Raw genomic sequence first — 17,830 nt, 5'->3', positions numbered from 1 at the left:
CGGGGGGCTCTCTGCTTCTTCCGCTGTCTCTAGATCCCTGTAGGCTCTGAGCCTGTCCTCTTTCCCAGTTTCCTTCTCTCTCTTCCTCTGACTCTCCCTGCGTCTCCCCCGTCTCTCTGGGTGGCCCCATCTCTGGCACTCCGCGTCTCTCCGTTTTTCCAACTCTTTCTCGTCTGTGTCACACACTATCTCTCTGACAGTGTCTCCTTCTCTTTCCGATTCTCTGAATCTTCTGTTTCGCTGCTTCTCTCTCTGTGTCCCCATCTGTCTCCAGATCTGTCTGACTCCCTCTCTCTGTCTCCAGATCTGTCTGACTCTCTCTCTCTGTGTCTCCATCTGTCTCTGTATCTCTCTGTCTGCCTGTCTCTTTCTTTCTGTGTCTCTTTTTCCAACTCTTTCTGTCTCTGTCCTTCCCTACCTCTCTCTCTCTCTTTTTTCTGTGACACTCTCCTGGAAACGCATCAAAGACTGAAGTGGCCGGATTTCAAGTGACAAACAGCACTACACCCAGGATCCAGCCCCCTCCCTGCACGGCTGCCTTCCTCCTCCACATCCCCTGTCACGAAGAGAACCTATTGTGTGGGGCCCAGGGAGTTGGAGTTGAAGGGCCCGGGGGTCTGCTCCTTTGACTGCTCTGAGCTGCTTCCCCATTGGCTCCCAGCAGCCGGTGCTCAGCAAGGGCTGAGCGACACGGGGAGGCTCTAGTCCATAAAAGGGGGGGGCGAGGCACCAGAACTGCCATTCTAAGGGGCTTTGGTGATGCTCACAGCCGCCTCGTTGGCACCTCCTTCCAAGCCAGAGTCAGGGAGACCCCTGCCTGAGTCCTGACCCAGCCACCTGCCACCACCCTCCGATCTGCTTGGCCAGAAGCTGCCCAGGGACAAAGAAGAGCACAGGTAATATCCGGAGGGGCACGGGAATCTCTCTTTTGATTATATCTGTTTTTCCTGGTCCTCTGGACCCGGAGGTGGTAGGAGCTCGGGCTGGGGGATTTCAGGTCTGGGTCTGATAATCCGGCAGATAGAGTCACAGATATGAAGCTAGTTTACAAACGCCAGATCCGTCTGTGTGAGATGGACAGTTCTTCGGAATCCTCCCTCGGCGCAGCCCCGGCTTAAATAGGTGGAAGGGTTCTTCTCCCCCAAGAGGACCACCCCTTGGTTTTAGCTCCAGGGTCTTCTTCTTCCCCAGCAGTCAGCACACACGGTTCCCATGTGAAGATGGGATACCTTGGGTGGAAGAAGTGAGTTGAGCCACTCAGGGCGGTTTTAAAGGTCAGTGATTCTCACCGGACTTAGAGAACAAGGTCTGGGGGAACGTTAATGAGATTCGGGGCTCTGGCATTTACCAGGTATCATGTACATCAATGTACAACCAAGTTCAGCCTTCTCATTCTTTTTTGGATCATGTTTAATTGCTGACAGGGTGCTGGCTTGAGTGGTTTCCTTTGACATAATTTACACAGAAATGAAGTTTGGGGCTATTTTGGTGGGAGGGAATGGGGAAAGGGAGTGACAGCATGCCAGAGACTCAGGCTTAGCAGGATTTTTCTTGTCAATTTTACTTTGAAAGGACTTGTTGCTTTCATGTAAATTATAGCCAAGTTGGGCAGGGAAGAAGCAGCTCAGATGGGAAAGTGATTTGCTCCCTGGTAAAGATATCCTTGTTCTAGGAAAGTATTATAGAATCCCAAAGTTTGACTCCAGCAAAAAAGCTGGTGAGTTTCAGAGAAAGGAAAAAAAAAAAAAAAAGGGGGGGGGGGGGGAAGTCTGGTGACGACATGGAGGTTGAATAGTAAATTCTGTGACCTCGTACTTTTTTCCTGGGTATCTTTTATCTAGAATCTCTCCAAGCTTTACAAACATTCCTTAATTAAGCCTCCAACCTTCCCAGGGGAAACAAGCTCTTCAGGTTATTGGATCTGATTTCAATTCCCTTCGCACAGACTGAAAGTCTTCATTACCATCTTTCTTCCAAGGGTTGATAAAATATACAAGTCTTTCTAATTTGACAGGCGTTCCAGTCAAGATCCATTGCAAATGTTTCACAATGCCAACCCCTGGCCTCCCCCTCCCACCGCCACATCTCCCTCTCTTTTCCCCCTTTCTTCCTCCCCTCAATCCCACTCCACCTTGCCTTTTGTTCTATTTTTGCAGGTCATTTATCTCCAGGCACTGAGATCTGCGTGGGGGAGCTGTTGCAGCAGCCCAAGGGTGAGCTGCGCTGCCTGGGGGAGGTTTGCGTTTGCTGACGGGATCTCAAGCCCACTGCTTTGCTCCAGATGAGCTAGAGGTGTGATGGGTGGCAGGCAAATCTTGTGTCCCCGCTCGCAGCTGGGAGTGAGATGTCGCCATGCTTCCCGAGGATCCCAGCATGTTTTAGCAGAGCAGGAAAAGGGACTGGCTCGGGAGCTATTTGAGAAATTTGCCATCATCATAAAGCAAACGGACGGGGATTCGGGTCTTGCGATAACTCCTGGGAGCCAGGAATGGTCCGTATATTGTCTAAATGTGTGTCTCACAATCACCCAGATCTGGGCTCAAATCCCATGTCTCACCACTCATTTGCTGTATGATTTGGGGACAGTAGCCGAGTGTTCATATCCTCATCCACGCAGTACAGGTAATAGTATTCACCTGCGAAGGTTATTGTGAGACTCCCATGGGATACTGTAATTTGCCTGGCATTCAGTAGGTACTTAATAAATGCTAGAGTACCTGCTCAAGTTCTCACTGTCCAAAGCGGCAGAGTTGGACCGCTTCCCCCTCAGTCTTCATCACCCCCACACCATCGAACCGTGCCCTACGTCCGGGAAATACATCTGGTATTTCAGTTTGTGGGGCTGGCACTCCCCTCCCCTCCCAATCCTGTCCTCTCCACACCAAGAGAAGACCATTTCTTCATCTATTGCCTCGGGATCAGGAAGTCTCTTCCTGATCGATCCTCCCTAGCCCCCCTACTGCTGCCTACCTCCTTGGGCCATTCTTGTACAATTTTTGTATTTATTAGATGTCTTCCATCATTCTAAGTGGGATCAATAGTTGGTTTGATTTCAACGTGTGTCTGAGAAGGTGCAGTTGGCTAGCTGATTTCTCTCACCGTTTTCGCTCATCTCAGCCCATAAATGTTGGTTAATCTCACTGCATCGGACAAAGGGCTAAAATGATTTCACTGAGACAGGACTGGCCATTGTGGAGGGCAGTAAATATTTCTGGAGACACTCAGTAAGCCCAGGATCAGGCCCTGGAGATGGAGCAGCGTCCTGGGTCCTTTGATGTTGGGCCTCATTAATCCCTCCCTCCCAGCCCAGGTCCAGATTGATGCTTCTGGCAGGAGGGTAAATGGCCCAGATCCACAAGGCACAGCCTTGGGCTCAGGAGGCTTCTCCCTGAGGCCATCCAGCTGTCCCCCTGGCCAGAGTGGGAGGCTCCAGGCCTGTTCACCATATTTGTCCGCCGTCATTTGGCTCTTTGACCTGTTATTGGACAGTTAGTTTAAGCTGAGAAGGGTTTAGTGAGCAGTTATTATGCGGTTGGCTCCCTGGTCCACTGGCAGGAGGAGGAACTGGTGTTTGTGATTACACAGTAGGTCAATGCGCTGAATCCAAGTCTGCTTCCTGCGCTGCCTTCCCCGGCTCTGGTTCTGTTCCCTCCCCTCCTCCTCCTTCCCCTCCCCCGCTCCTCTGTTCCTCCTGTACCTTCTCCCTCTGGTCCCACCACCTCTCCCTCTCTGTTCTGCGCCATCTCTCTGCTTCTCTGGTGTCTTTATCTCTTTCTCTGTGCGCAAGAGTCTCTGCTACTCTTTGGCACACGTGCCTCTCTCTGTCTCTTTCTTCCTCTCTGTCTCTGTCTCTCTTTCTGCATCTCTATCCCCCTCTCTCTCTGACCCATCTTCCTTTGCCTTTCTCCCCATCCCTTAATTGCGTCAAATAACAAAGGGCGGGGGTTTCATGTGACTCCTGCTCTTAAGAATCATTCTTTTAAAAACAAAGTGAATAACCCCCCATGACCACGGAGTGCAGGGCCCTGTTTCACTCTGGTCCTCGAACAGCAAATGGCCCAGGAGAGAGGGCCGGCCCTGTGCGTGGGCCCCCATCCCACATGTTCTGTGCTTTGTTTGATTCTTGCCAGACTACACGGTGGGTTCACTTTCCATCCAGGATCCGAGCCCCCCATCCCCCCCAGGTGATAATCCATTCTTTGTTAATGACCCTAAAGGCCTCACAGGAACATCTTCCTCCACTTTTCAGGATCTCCCTTTGCCAGCCCCTGAAGACCCTCAAAGGTGAACTTTATATGTTTTCAGGTGGGGGTGGTGGTGGTGGTAAAACTCCAGAAACAGTCTCATCTCCAGGACCATGAGAATTTGGTGGGAGGACATTTAACGTGACCCCACGCCTCAGGGACTATTTGTGGGTGGGGCTGCGGACTGACTTTCAAGCCTGCGTCTGCTGTGTCCTTGCCTCTCGGCCTTGACCTGGTGATCTTGCCTCTCTGGGACTCTCTTTCCCCATCTGGAAAATGAGGCTCATCACGCCAGCCTCCTGGATTCTCCTGAGGGCGAACATGCAGTAATGGAGCTGAAAGCGAGTTTGGCCCTGTAGCCGGGCCTTACACAGGGATGCTACGGACTCAGAGAGCCCAGCTCAGCCGTGCCTGCCCTTGGTCCCTTGGTCCTCACCCTTCCCGCCTAAGCCTGTGGCTGCTCCAGCAGTGGCCACAGGAGGCCACGGGCCTGGCACGCCCCTCAGCCGCCATGGGGCAGGTGGTTGGAGGGTCACTGAAACGCCATCTCCTCAGTTCGAGTCACCGCCTGGGTGTGGGAGGTCCCAGCTCGGTCTCCACTTCCCTCCTGATGTGACCTTATGATGTGACCTTAAACAAGTGACTTCATTCCTACCTTTTCCCGTTTCCTCTGCTATCAAATAGGGATAATCATATGCGATAAAGTGCTGGGAGAGATGATTGCAATGTTAAATCAAGCCATTATTATTCCATGCTGGCTTTTTAATCCTCTGAGCCCTCTGACTACAATATAGAAATATCACCGAGAGGAGACGAGAGGGCGGGCAGCTAGTCCCTTCCCTCTCCAGGAACTCTGGGGCCTGGGTGGGAGAGGGGACTTCTGTGTCGCTGGGGCAGCCCTGGTGCAGGGCAGGGGGTGATGCAGCCCCTTCACGGACAAGAAGTGAGAAGCTGAGGCTCGGGGAGGGGAGCGACTCCCCTCCAATTTTTCCCAAGAAAGTCAGCTTCAAAACGATGAGAATAATCTGAATTAGAAAAATAGTGATAAGATTAAATGAAAGCAGGGGTCGGCAAACTTGGTCCGTGAAAGACCAGCTAGTCGATATTTTGGGGCACCTGGGCTTCCAGTCCCTGTCTCAACCCTCCGCTTACGATAGTAAGCACATGGGATGGGGAGGGGTGTTGGAGGCGATCTCAGGGTTCTCCAGAGAAACAGAAACAATAGGATGTGTGCATAGAGAGAACGAGATTGAGTAGAAAGAGTTGGATCACCTGATCATGGAGGCTGGCGGGTCCAAAATTTCCTTGCCTGTTAGGGGAGAATCACCCCTCCTCCTCACCAGCCCCTGCTTCCCTCCCTGGGCTGTCACAAAGCCCACGAGGCAGTGGCTGAGGAGTCCTTCAGAGACCTGCAAGTAAAGAGAGTTTTTCTGTGGGAGGGGCTGTGGGGAGGCCCCCTGGCCCACCCAGTCCGTGAAGGGGGCCCCTCCTTCCCTGGGGGACAATGCATGCTCTCCACTGGGGTCTGTGCACCTGACGCTGCCCCTCTGCCCCCAACTGGGCCTGCTTCCACTTCTCAGCCCATGAGCATCCAAGTGCCGTGTCTTCTTAGCTCTTTCTGGATCGGAGTTGACGAGCTGGCAAGGCTATCTCTGATGTACGACTTCAAGAAAATCCCCCGAGCAAAGGTGAAAAGACCCATCTGGCATGGCACAATAATTGTTTATCCTACAATAGGCAGGAAATAGGATTGCGTGGCGAAAATCTCAGGGCTGATGTGTCATTATTAGAGTCAGCTTTTAACCCAGAGAGATCTGGTCAGAAGCCTAACTCCCATTTACAAGCCAAGCGAACTGGGGCAAGCGACTTCGCCTTCCCCAGCCTCAGTCTTCTCCTCTGTACAAAGGGTATAAAGACATTCGCCCCCGGGTTGTGGTGAGGAATTAGAGTCATGTGTGTAAAGTGGGAACGCACAGCCTGGCACCTAGTAGGCTCTTGAGCTGTGATGGCTGTTATTGGACCGATGTGACCATGCATACGGAGCACGCAGTCCCGCCTGGCACACAGTAGGGCCCTCCGCACGTGGCCGTTCATTCATTCAACAACTTGTTTTTTGGAGTTTCAACTGTGTTCCAGGCCTTTGTTATCACTCCTTTTTGCCTTCTTCTTTTCGCACCTCCTATAGCCTAAAAGTTGCATGGAGCCTTCATACTCCACTATTTAAAGCACCTACTATGTGCCAGGTACCTTGCCAGGTGCCCTGTGCATGATCTCTTACGTAATTCCTACACTCACCCCCTGATGCATTATTATTAGCCCTATTATGTAGCCAAGGAGGCAGAGACACAGCAAAGTTAAGTAAATTTCCCAGACTGGGGCTAAGGGGTGGGTCGGGATTTGAATCCGCATAACTAAGCACTTGGTGACCCTGCTTCTGGGTCAGGAAGCAATTGGAGGCACCCCTCTCCTTTCTGACCCCACACTGCTTCTCCAAGTTGTTGGAGTAGGCAGTGCAGGGGCCGCAGAGTCAAGTGTCTATCAGATGCTCAGCAGCAGACGTGAGGGAAACCACTGGGTGGGGACAGTGGTGACCAGGCTGCACATGTCCCTTTGGTGACTGTTGCCATATTACAATGCAGGCCCGATGTCTCCAGAACTTCTGATTTTTTTTTAAGGTAAGCTGCAAATTAAGATTTTGAAATGTAAAAATGTCCCAATTTAAAAATGGTGGCAACAGAATTAAAAAAAAATCCCTGTGCAAGTCAGGCGGCCAATCTACAGCATCTGGATGTTTGCCTTGTGCAGGGAGAGGGCTGCAGGCTGGGGAGGAGGAAGCCAGAGGCCTCAGCCCTGCCTGACCCTGCCTGACCCCTCTCACTGCCCTAATCCTCCCTAGGCAGCCCTCTGCTCGCTCCCCATGCCATTAACCTCCCTCCCCAGCTCTTCCTGGGAAACCCACTAAGGCCCAGGGAGCCAAGGCTGTGACAGCGGGGCGTGGGGGTGTCTGTGGGGGGGGAGATGGGGTGAGAGGGGCTTTGCTGGAAGACAGGAACTCAGCCCTTCCCAGGGCCAAGGAACCACAGCTCTGGTCACGCCTTGAGCAAGTCAGGGAAAGAATCAAAGCCTCAGAATAAAGCCCCTAATATTCATCATGTGACCTGGTTCCTTCTTCTGCCTTTCCCCACCCCCTCATCCCTCCTTCTGGCTCCCTTCCCCTTCCTGTCTGCCCTCTTTTACCTCCTCTTCCCTCCCCTCCCCTGGCTCCCTGGTTTCCAAAACATTAGCTGAATTTCCTTTAGCAGTGTTGGTTTTAGACAACTGCAGTCCCTGTGAGGTTTCTCTGGGGGCACGGAGCTGTGATCCAGAAAAATTCAAACTAGGCTTCCCAGACATCCAGGGGTGGCCTGTGTATTCACTCAACAAACCTGGGTGGAGCTCTTGTTCGCATTGGAGCCCTGTGTGCTGTGCTGGGCACACCGTTCACGCATCCGTTCATTCATCAGTCCTCAGACGGCCTTAGTCTTCCCATAGCATTAGAGTGAAATGCAGATTCCTCACTATCTGCCCACAGCTCATCTCTCTGCTTTTCTAGCCCAGTCTCCTGCCTCATGCCCTCTTATCTACCCTGGCCTCTTTGTTATCCTCACACGCACCACACACCCTCACCATAGCGACTTTCACTTGCGGAGTTGAAGTCCCCCCCGGTCAGGGAACTCAGAAAACAAGAAGCAGTTATGTGATAGAGCCAGCCTAGGTGACTGTGGGAGCTCTGAGGAGGGGCCTAATCCAGGCAGACTTCCTGGAGGAGGCAACTGAGGCTGAGTTTTGAAGAACAAGTCAGAGTTAGCCAGGTCAGAGGGAGATGGGAGTGGATGGGTGGGGTGACAGAGGTGTTCCAGGCAGAGGGAAACCCTTGGGTGAAGCTTGGAAGATGGGGCGCATGGGGCATTCATGTTGGAATTGCAGGTGGTGTGGTCAGGCCCACATCAGACAAAGCTCACAGCCAGGCTGGGTGCTGTGCATTTGCTGGGATCCCTTAGACAGATGACATAAGCTCTGTGCTTCCATTTCGCCACCTATAAAATGGAAAGTATATTACTCCCAGTTTTATGGGGTTGTTAGGAGGCAGATGGGTTAAGACGCAGATGGGTCTCAGCAGGGCCTGGCATGCAGTGAGCACTAGTCAGCGTCGGCTCCGCTTGGTGGGAAAGCCCATGAGCATCTGGGGAAGAGGCAAGCTTCCTCTCAAGGGCAGTGGAGAGCTGGGATGCAAGGCAGGGGTGCAGTCAGACTGGGAAGATTGGAGGCTGCTCTGGAGCCAGGAGGAGGCTGCCTGGGAGGGAGAGAGGGAGGGAGGAAGGGAGAAGCTGGAGCCTGGGGGTGGGGGTGGGAGGGGGAAAGGGGGAGCCTGGCCAGTACCCCGTGGTTAAGAAGGTGGGCTCGAGGCAGACCCCTGGGATGCAAATCCCTGCTTTCGCCGCTTACTCGCTCTAGAATCTTGTCAAGCATCTTAACTCAGTTTCCCGATCTGTAAAGTGGGCACGACAACAGTACCCTCCCCAGAGAGTCATGATGAGTAGAAATGAGTTCATTCATGAGAATCGCTCAGAATGTCACAAGTACTTAACATCCATCTGATCAGCTAGGACTATTATTAAATATAAAGTTAGTGGATGAAAGGAAAGGCTGCTGACGTTATTTTTGCCTGGGACAAAAAGGATCTCAAATTGGGCCTCCTACCTTGGCAGCCGCGCTGTGTGGGAAGCCTGGGGGCCAGGAGATGTGTAGTGTAGGCTCCTCCCCAGCAGGGAAATCACTGCCGATCTCCTAAGGGGCCAGCCCCGACATCGCCATCGCTGATAAAGGAGAAAACAGGAGCTCTCTGCTTTGTGTCTGCATAGAAGACGTATAGCTCACTCTTCCGGAGCCCAAAGCCGCTCAGCTGCTGGTTCTACCACGAGAGAATGTCCAGGGCGGGCAAGAGAGGTGGGTTTCCTGGGTTTTCTTCTCTGAGCCTCCCTTCTTTGGGGAGCAGAACTTGCCCAGCCTCGAGAGAGGCCCGGGTTCTCTCCTTCAATCGCTGTGTGACCTCAGGAGATCTGCCAAGCCTCTCTGAGCACCAGTGTTCTCATCTATAAAGTGGGGATGGTGATACCCACCTCCCATAGTTGGTGGGTGGATTGAGGACAATATACAAGTCGAAGGCCCTAGACAATGGGTCCTCTGGGTTTCACAAAGGGTTCAGCTGGTAATGAATCAAAGTTGCTCTGGAAATTGTAATCATTAAGGGCACAAGTGTGGGGAGTCAAGCAGAACAGCCTTGCACCCCAGCTTGGGCGATTCACTGAACCGGAAGTGCCCACCTCACTGGGGAGGAGTAGATGGGATGATGGGCCTAGGGGCTCAGTTCAAGGCCTGGAGCACAGTAGGGCTCCGTAAATGCTGGCTGGGATCTTACTAGGTGTACTTGGGCTGGGGGGGAGAGGACTGTGTGTCCCGAGGGGGAGACCCGTCTCTGGGCTACAACGTGGGAATTTGGGGCCATGGGAGGTATCCTCTAAATCCCCTGAGCAAACAGGGCAGTTTGCTGCAAAGGCAGGCGCGGGAGACTTGGAGGAGGGAAGGAGGACAGCATCCCTATGAGCAGTGTGACAGGCGTCCGGCTGCAAAGACGAGGCTGGGAAGAGCCGGGAGCCTCCCGCCCTGCGTGGGGTGTCTCAGGGGAACTCCCCATTTCCAGTTGGGAGAAAGGTCCTGTGCCCCCTTTTGAATGGCGTTGAGTCTTGATATTTGGTTTATAAGGAGTTAATTATGAGAGGAAGAGCTTTTAACAGACTATTTGTGAAGCATGAGCTCCCATGCCTAGCATTTACTGCATGCGCCTGCTATGGGCGGGTCAGGGACACAGCCCATGACAGGTAGCGCCCGTGTCCTGAAGGAGCTAACACTCCAGTGGGGGCGACGATGCTTGCCAAGACCAATAGCAAACAGACACCAAATCCATAGGATCCTATGAGATGGTGAGTGCTCTGGTTCCAACAAAGCAGTGTGACAGGAGAGGGACCAGGAAGCAGCATTAAATGCAGGGGGCAGCAGATGGCTCCCTGGTGATTCGACATTGCCTTCATCTAATTACAAGAAGGAGCAAGCCCTGTGAAGATCTGGGCTAAGAGTACTGCAGAGCGGGGGATGGAAAGTGCAAAGACCCTGGGGTAGGAGCAAGCTTGCAGGTTTGAGGAACACAGAGAGAGACGAAAACAAGACACGGCTCCTGCCTTCATGGAGCCAAAGCCTGAAGACTCAGATAATTAGCAAATAGTGGAATATTTTGATGGAGGAGGCACAAGTTTCAGGGTGAATGCAAAGGAGGAGCATCCTATCCAGCCTCGGAGATCAGGGAAAGCTGCCTGGAGGAAGTGATATCAAATGTAGGGCCTAAATTAGCAGGTAACAGAAGAGGAGAGGAAGGGTTTTCCAGCAGACGGAACAGCATAAGCCAAGTCCTAGAGATGGGACAGGGCCTGATACATTTATTAGGGGAATTGCAAGTAGCCGGATGTGGTTGGGGCCAAGTGTTAGGGTGTAGGGATGAGACTGAGGGTGTTCCTGTCATTTAGAAAAGGGGCCAGGCCTGACCCAGCCTAACAGATGCAAACGCAGCATTGCCATGCTGAGCGGGACGTTTTAGGGTGTGCAGGAGGGTTCCAAGAAGGAACTGGAGGCAGGGAGGCCAGCTCGGAGAAGGTAGAACAATGGCCATGGCAAGTAGAATGCTGGGGTGAAAAAGGCAAATTCCAGAGAACTTACAAGGCAGAAAGGACTGGTCTGGGGACAAGCTGAGGCCTGGGGACAAAGGCAGGTGATGGGGCCTCAAAGAATCCAGGAAAGCAGATGCTGAGGGTCTTCTGGCTTGGGGGATGGGCAAAGTGGGTTTTGAAGGCTGACGGACCCAGGTCAAGTCCTGGCTTGTCCACTGCCTAGCTGTGCGGGCAATCACTTGCCCTCTTTGAGCCTCAACTTCCCCACCTATCTGATAAAAATAGCAGAGCCCACCTCCGGAGCTATTACGCAGATGAATGTGAGCTCGGGGAAAAGTTGCTGGCATGTGGCAGGTACTCAGCACGTCAATTCCCTTCCTTGACCCCTGGCCTTGGGCACCCACTGAGCCTCCTGGGGCCTCTATTTTCCTGACTGTGAAATGGGAATAAGAACATTGGCCTTGCAGTATTTCCGCAGGGGTTGGCGAGATGGCCCAGGACACTGACACAGAGTAGGCGCTCACAGATTCATCCTCTTCTCTTCCTCCCTCCCCAGCGGGAAGAGCAGAGACAGCATGGCCTGGCAGGGGCTGGTGCTGGCCGCCTACCTCCTCGTGCTCCCCTCCGCCATGGCGGACTGCCTGTCCCGGTGCTCCTTGTGTGCTGTGAAGACCCAGGACGGGCCCAAGCCCGTCGACCCTCTGGTAGGTTTCAGGATGCCCAGGTCCTGGGCCTGTGTGTGGAAGGGGCCATCTGTGCGGAGTCTGGGCCACTGTGTGTCTGTCCTGTAGACTCGTCCTACCTGTGCCAGACAGATCCTGCCCTGGAGTCGGCCGGCGCAGGTTCCCACCTCCATCCCCACCTCGGACCTCACCACCACCGGCTTGCTCTGTTCTGGGAAGGATACTCAGGTCTCCAGGGAACCTGATGCCTGGCAACAAGGCGGGTCATTAAGGAGGCAGTGCTGGCTTTGGGAGTGGGCAGCCTTTTAGTAACTTTCCAGGGCTTCTTACCACCAGGCTGCTGGGCGCCTCCCAGTCTAGTCATTCCCATGGAAGGAGATCTTTCCACCACCACCAAATGCCAGGATCTGGTGGAGAGGATCCAAGCCTTGACCCTTCTCCTGGGTCTTAGCGTCTCTTGGCCTGGCCTTGTTGGCTTTGCTTTGAATCAAACTCCCCCACGTGTCTCTTCCTTGATGGCAGACAGGTGAGAGTAAAGGTCCCAAGGGTGTGGTGGACGGAGCACTGCCACTTTCTCACTCTAAGACCCCGGAACCCCGCCTCTTCAGTTTCCACATCTGCAAAATGGGCATGATTCTATGAGATAACAATGCGAAGTCCTCAACACACGGTTCTAGTCGCTCTTCAGCGAGAGGCACATGATCACAGGGGAGCACAGAGGTTAAGCACCAGGGCTTGTGGCATTAGCCTGCCTGGGTCCAAGTTCCAGAATTGTCCAGTGTTGTCACTGCTATCCTCATGACCATCATCATGTTCACATTCAAATTCCCCCAGCACTCCTATGAAGGAGATACTTTTGTCCCCCAGGTTTGATGAGCCCTCAGACCCCTCACATGTGTTCTCTCCACCAGCCTGCATGGCTTCCGTGTCTCTCTATCACATGGCAAGAACATCCTTCACACTTGGGAAAGGTGGGGAGAACCAAATACTCCCTCTGGAGTCAGGAGCTCAGAGGATGAGTGAGCACACCACAGAGCACTCCAGGAAGATCTTACCTGGGATGTTGGCATTGCGTTTCGTAGCCGCGTTTCCCTGGGAAAGTTGTTCCACCTCTCCACGTCTCTTTCCTCCTCTTACGCACAGGTGCACAGTCCCCTACCTTCATGCACCCCTGGGAGCATTGAAGTGGGAAGCCTGGGGCTTAGTAATGGCAGCTACTTTTGATTTTCTGACATGGGAACAGGGACTATCTGGGGCAGGGGAGTGCATGGCGTTTGATGGTCCGACGGGGGTGACGTTACCACTCTGGTCTTTGGGGGGTTTTGCAGATTTGTTCCCTGCAATGCCAGTCCGCTCTGCTACCGGCTGAGGAGTGGGAGACATGCCAAGGCCTTCTGTCTTTTTTCACCCCCTTCACCTTCGGGTTCAATGGCAAAGAAGACTTGGAGACCAAGGCTGCTTTGGAGGAACCCTATAGTGAGCTGGCCAAGCGCTCTGGGCCCTTCCCGAAGGAGCTTGAGAAAAACAGATTTCTCCTCAGCACCCCGACAGAGAATGCCCTGAGCAGGAGCCTGGCGGAGAAGCTCTGGGGTTTCTCTGGCAGATTGGGTGAGGGAGAGGAGTCTGAGCTGATGGGGGACACCCAGCTGAATGATGATGCCTTGGAGGCTGGGGCATTGGATTCCAATGAGGAGGACACCAAGGAGCAGGTCAAACGCTATGGGGGCTTCTTGCGCAAATACCCCAAGAGAAGCTCAGAGGTGGCTGGGGAGGGGGACGGGGACGGAGGTAGGGCAGGCCACGAGGACCTGTACAAACGCTATGGTGGCTTCTTGAGGCGTATCCGTCCCAAGCTCAAATGGGACAACCAGAAGCGCTATGGAGGTTTTCTCCGGCGCCAGTTCAAGGTGGTGACTCGGTCTCAGGAAGACCCCAATGCCTACTCTGGAGAGCTTCTTGATGGGTAAACCCCTCCCCATCGTGGAGTTGAGTCAGGAGCTCCCCCTGACACCCTTCCAGATTGGAGTGCCCTCATCCATCCTACCTTACATCCCCTGTACCCATGCTTAGTTCAGCCTGGTCTGCAAAACATCCAAACCCAGCCTGCCTCTTTTCTGCCTGGGGTGCAGTGTTGGTCTGGAGTCAGCAAGGAGGAAGGACGGAGGTTCCCCTCTCCAGTAGGCTCAGTGCTTGGTCCCAACTCTAGAACATTGAAACTACTGCCAACAGCAGCTTTTGCTATTAACCCCTCCCCCCCCATTAATGTGACTCCCCAGTTTCAGGAATCCAGACTGACTTGTTCTTCATCCCTCTAGATAAATAGCAAAACAAGATAAAGAAACAAATAGAAATCCTAACACTTTATCCCAAACCTTAAAGGACCTCCTTGTGCTCCCCACTTCGGAGACCATGCTTTAGGTAAAACACTCAAATGCTGCATTTTATTGGAGCAGGAAGTTCTACACTAGAGCGTTCAGTCCTCCAGTGGGCACGTGTTCTGTTGTGTTCTCTGTGTTCTCATTGTTTAGAAACACACCTCCGAGGAACCGAGTTCCTGGACTCCAGTTCATGTTGGTACCTTGGATAGCACCCAACTCCTCACGTGAGAGGAAGGGCATGAAAACCCCTTCCAAAATGGTAATGAGAGCAGTTCTCCCACTGAATACTGAAATGATCAGGAAGGGAGCAAGACAAACCAATTTGCTCTGTGCAGCAAACTAAAAATGTGGACCAGTTCCTTCAGCCCTCATTAAACTAATTAAACAGATCGGCAGCACACTCCTACCCCAGGATGAACTGAAGCTGAGTCAAGTTGATGAGGTTAAGCACAACCATGTTCTTGAGCAGCTGAATTGGCCGCCGAGAGTCTTAGCCATCTGGCCAAACATATGCATTGGGCATTGGGTAAGGGAATCCAGAAGCAACAGCTAGAAAGACAAAAAGGCCTTCTTCAACCCCTGTGATGATTCTTTCCTCTTGATTTCTCAGAATAAAACCAGAAAGAGGCATGAAGTGATTAAGTGTTTGAGGCCAAATGAATTCTCTTGATTCAAATAACCCAGAATCAGAGGCAGAGACCTCCCAATGTCTTGGTTTCAATCAAAGTCTTCTCTCTCTGTTGCTCTTGCTCGCTCATCCCTGGGCACTATGGTTTGGTCTGTGGGTCCAGGAGGCTGGGCTGGATAGGAGAGGAAAGGGTCTTGAGTTCAGTTAATTTGTATATAATGCTACTGAGCATACCTCTTCATGCGCAACCCCCAGGTCCCTCATGATGTTCTGAAATGTATGGATTGTTGTAGGGTTAACTTCGTGTGCTTTTAAAAAATCCCACTTATGCAATTTACCCAGAATTTGCTTATTCCTTAGCAGGCCTATGTTATTTCCTACTCCTCCAGTGCAATAAATAAAAGAAAGATGGTGATGACTCGGGGTGTGTATGTGTGCGCCTCAGTCTCCAGAGCGTGGAAAGACCATTTGCAGAAAAGAGTGCTGGGGAATGAAAAATACACACACAGACACACAGACACACACACACAAAGACACACACACACACACATATTCATGTCAGAAAACTAAGTGTAGGATAACAGAAAGAGCACAGACTTGAGAACGCCTTCACCCTAAATTTGAGATCTGTGTGATGTTGGGTAAGTTATTTGCCTCTCTGAGCCTTAGTTTCCTCTCCTGTAAAAGAAAGACCCCCTGACTCCCAGGGACTGTCTCCTATGCTGGATTACTAAGGCAAGAGGGACAACTGTTGCTAGACAAAGATGAAGAACTCTCTAGAGAGTGCATGGCATAATGTCCTTTACTAAAATGACATGCTTTATTAAATGGCATCGAGGAGATATCTTAACACAGGGCTGGTGTGGAAGAGTCTCAGTAGCTCCAGACCTCGTGGGTCCCATTTGGCCACTGGTTTTCTGAGTGACTTTATAGAAAACACAGGGCCAGGGAGTTTGGTCTCCTTCCTTCTTTCCTTCATTCAAGAAAGAATTCATTGAAAGCCTACTGTGTGGTAGGTCTTTTTCTAGGTGCTGGAGGTACAGGAGAATAAAATGGACAAGGTCTCAGCTCTTGTGGAACTTACAGTCTATGGGTGGGCAGACAAGTAAACAAAAATATAAATCTAAAATTAAAAATTAAATTTAAAAAATAAATAAGTGTAATGAATGTAAAATTAAATATAAATGAAATTTAAAATAGTGGTCATTATTGTGAAAGGAACAACTGGGATTTAGTAATAATGGATAATAGGGGTAGGGGAGGAATATCCCCAGGGAGTTCAGGAAATCTTTCTTGAGGGATATTCTATTCTTGCTGTTCATAGGATCATCAAATTGGAAGGAACCTAAGGTTGGGATTATCTCCTCCAACTACCTACTCTGTGCCAAAATTGACACACTGACAATAAATTTTTAACTTGGATTTCACAACATATTGCTACTCCTTAATAATTCAGTGTGGGGAAGTTCTATCTTTATGTTGGGTTGAAATTAAGGTTTCTTGTCACTTTGATGCATTGGGTCCTGATTTTGCTGTCTACCAGCCCAGGAACCTTTTCAGAATTTTCTGTTGCTTGCAAACAAATGGCTCCTAACTATCTCAAATAAGTTAAATGAACAACAACAAAAAAAAAAAAAAAAAAAGGAAGAAGAAAAGAAAAGAAAAACCTAAACCTAAACCCAAAACTAAAACCAAAACCAAAACCAAAACCAAAACCAAAAACAACTAAGTAATTTGTTGGCTCACATAAATGAATACAGGATATTTACTTCAGGTACAGCTTGATCAAGGGCCTCAAAAAGAACACCGACACTTCTCTATCACTAAGATTTTTTCTCCTCTGTGTTGGATTCATTCTCAGACTCCACATGCTTTTCAGATGCTGACAACAGCTCCAGGCTATACCATGCAGGTTCAGGTCTAGCATGCTATTTTCACAGGAAATCCCTGTCAGAGTTTCACTGTACCTCATTAGCTCTGATTGGGTCATATGTCCAATCCTGAGCTCATGCCAATCATTATGGACAGGTTAATGTGATGCTCTGATTGTCAGGACTAAACCACATGGGCAGCCAGGGATCGATTCAATCCAACTCAAAGACCATGAGAGACGATGGACTCTGAAAAACAAACTGAGGGTTCTAGACGGGAGGGGGGTGGGGGGATGGGTTAGCCTGGTGATGGGTATTAAAGAGGGCACGTTCTGCATGGGGCATGGGGTGTTATATGCAAATAATGAATCATGGAACACTACATCAAAAACTAATGATGTAATGTATGGTGATTAACATAACATAATAATAAAAAAACACAAAACAATCCAACTCAAAGTAGTTGGACTAGAAGTGGGGAAGGGGAAGTTTTTCTGAGGACAATTGGAGCATGGTTCCCAGTAGGAGAAAGAATAAATGCCAGCCCACCAAATAATAGATTGTCAACCCCCCCCACCTCAGTGAGTGAAATTAGCTCGGTGGGACCTGGGGCAAACTGGAGAGTGTATGTCATGGGGAATATGGGCTCAGGGTAGCCAGATTTGATCTTTAAGAGACCACGGAAATCTGACTTTGCTTTTTCTCCATATAAGTAATTTTTTAAAAGAAGTATTGAGTAGGACAAACAATAGCATCTTTGGGACAAGACACATCACTTTCTTACCACTGTTCTATGACCTCTCTAAATCTTTTTTTTTTTTTTTAAATAAGAAACACTTCTTTTTTGGGTTTTTACATTCTCTGTATATGCCATGGATTCCAGAATACTATTGCTCTCTACTCCCTTTTCTGGACCCATTTCACTTGGTCAATGAGGCATGGCCATGGACGGTGGAAAGAACCTGGCTAGGGGTCACAGAGAGCTAGGCGGCGATGCCACTTTCCTGGGTGGCTCTGGGAGAGCCACTGCACTTCACTGAGCCTTGGTTGTGTGTGTGTGTGTTTAAGATTTATTTATTTATTTTAGAGAGAGAGAGAGAGAGAGAGAGAGCGCGCACGCGCGCAAGTGCGGGGAGGGGCAGAGGGAGAGATAGAGGGGAAGCAGACTCCCCCACTGAGCGCAGAGGGAGATCATGACCTGGGTGGAAACCAAGAGTCAGATGCTTAACCAACTGAGCCACCCAGGTGCCCCTGAGCCTCAGTTTTCA

At 51.0% G+C, this 17,830-nt stretch overlaps 1 protein-coding gene across 2 annotated transcripts; it reads left to right on the top strand.

The window, feature by feature from the left end:
• The first annotated feature begins 470 nt into the window (after positions 1–470).
• On the top strand, positions 471–15,698 carry PDYN (prodynorphin). Of its 2 annotated transcripts, XM_032420051.1 has the most exons (4): positions 471–896; positions 2,157–2,213; positions 11,559–11,706; positions 13,014–15,698. In XM_032420051.1, the coding sequence occupies exons 3-4, from the start codon at positions 11,578–11,580 to the stop codon at positions 13,650–13,652; spliced, it is 768 nt and encodes a 255-aa protein (XP_032275942.1). In that variant the 5' UTR covers positions 471–896; positions 2,157–2,213; positions 11,559–11,577; the 3' UTR covers positions 13,653–15,698. The 2 variants fall into 2 exon arrangements, with proteins under 2 accessions (XP_032275942.1, XP_032275941.1); XM_032420050.1 differs by lacking the exon at positions 2,157–2,213.
• Positions 15,699–17,830: the final 2,132 nt, after the last annotated feature.

Source organism: Phoca vitulina, unplaced genomic scaffold (genome assembly GCF_004348235.1).
Source record: "Phoca vitulina isolate PV1807 unplaced genomic scaffold, GSC_HSeal_1.0 scaffold22, whole genome shotgun sequence".
Lineage (NCBI taxonomy): Eukaryota > Metazoa > Chordata > Mammalia > Carnivora > Phocidae > Phoca > Phoca vitulina.
This window is presented reverse-complemented; position numbering and strand designations above follow the sequence as displayed.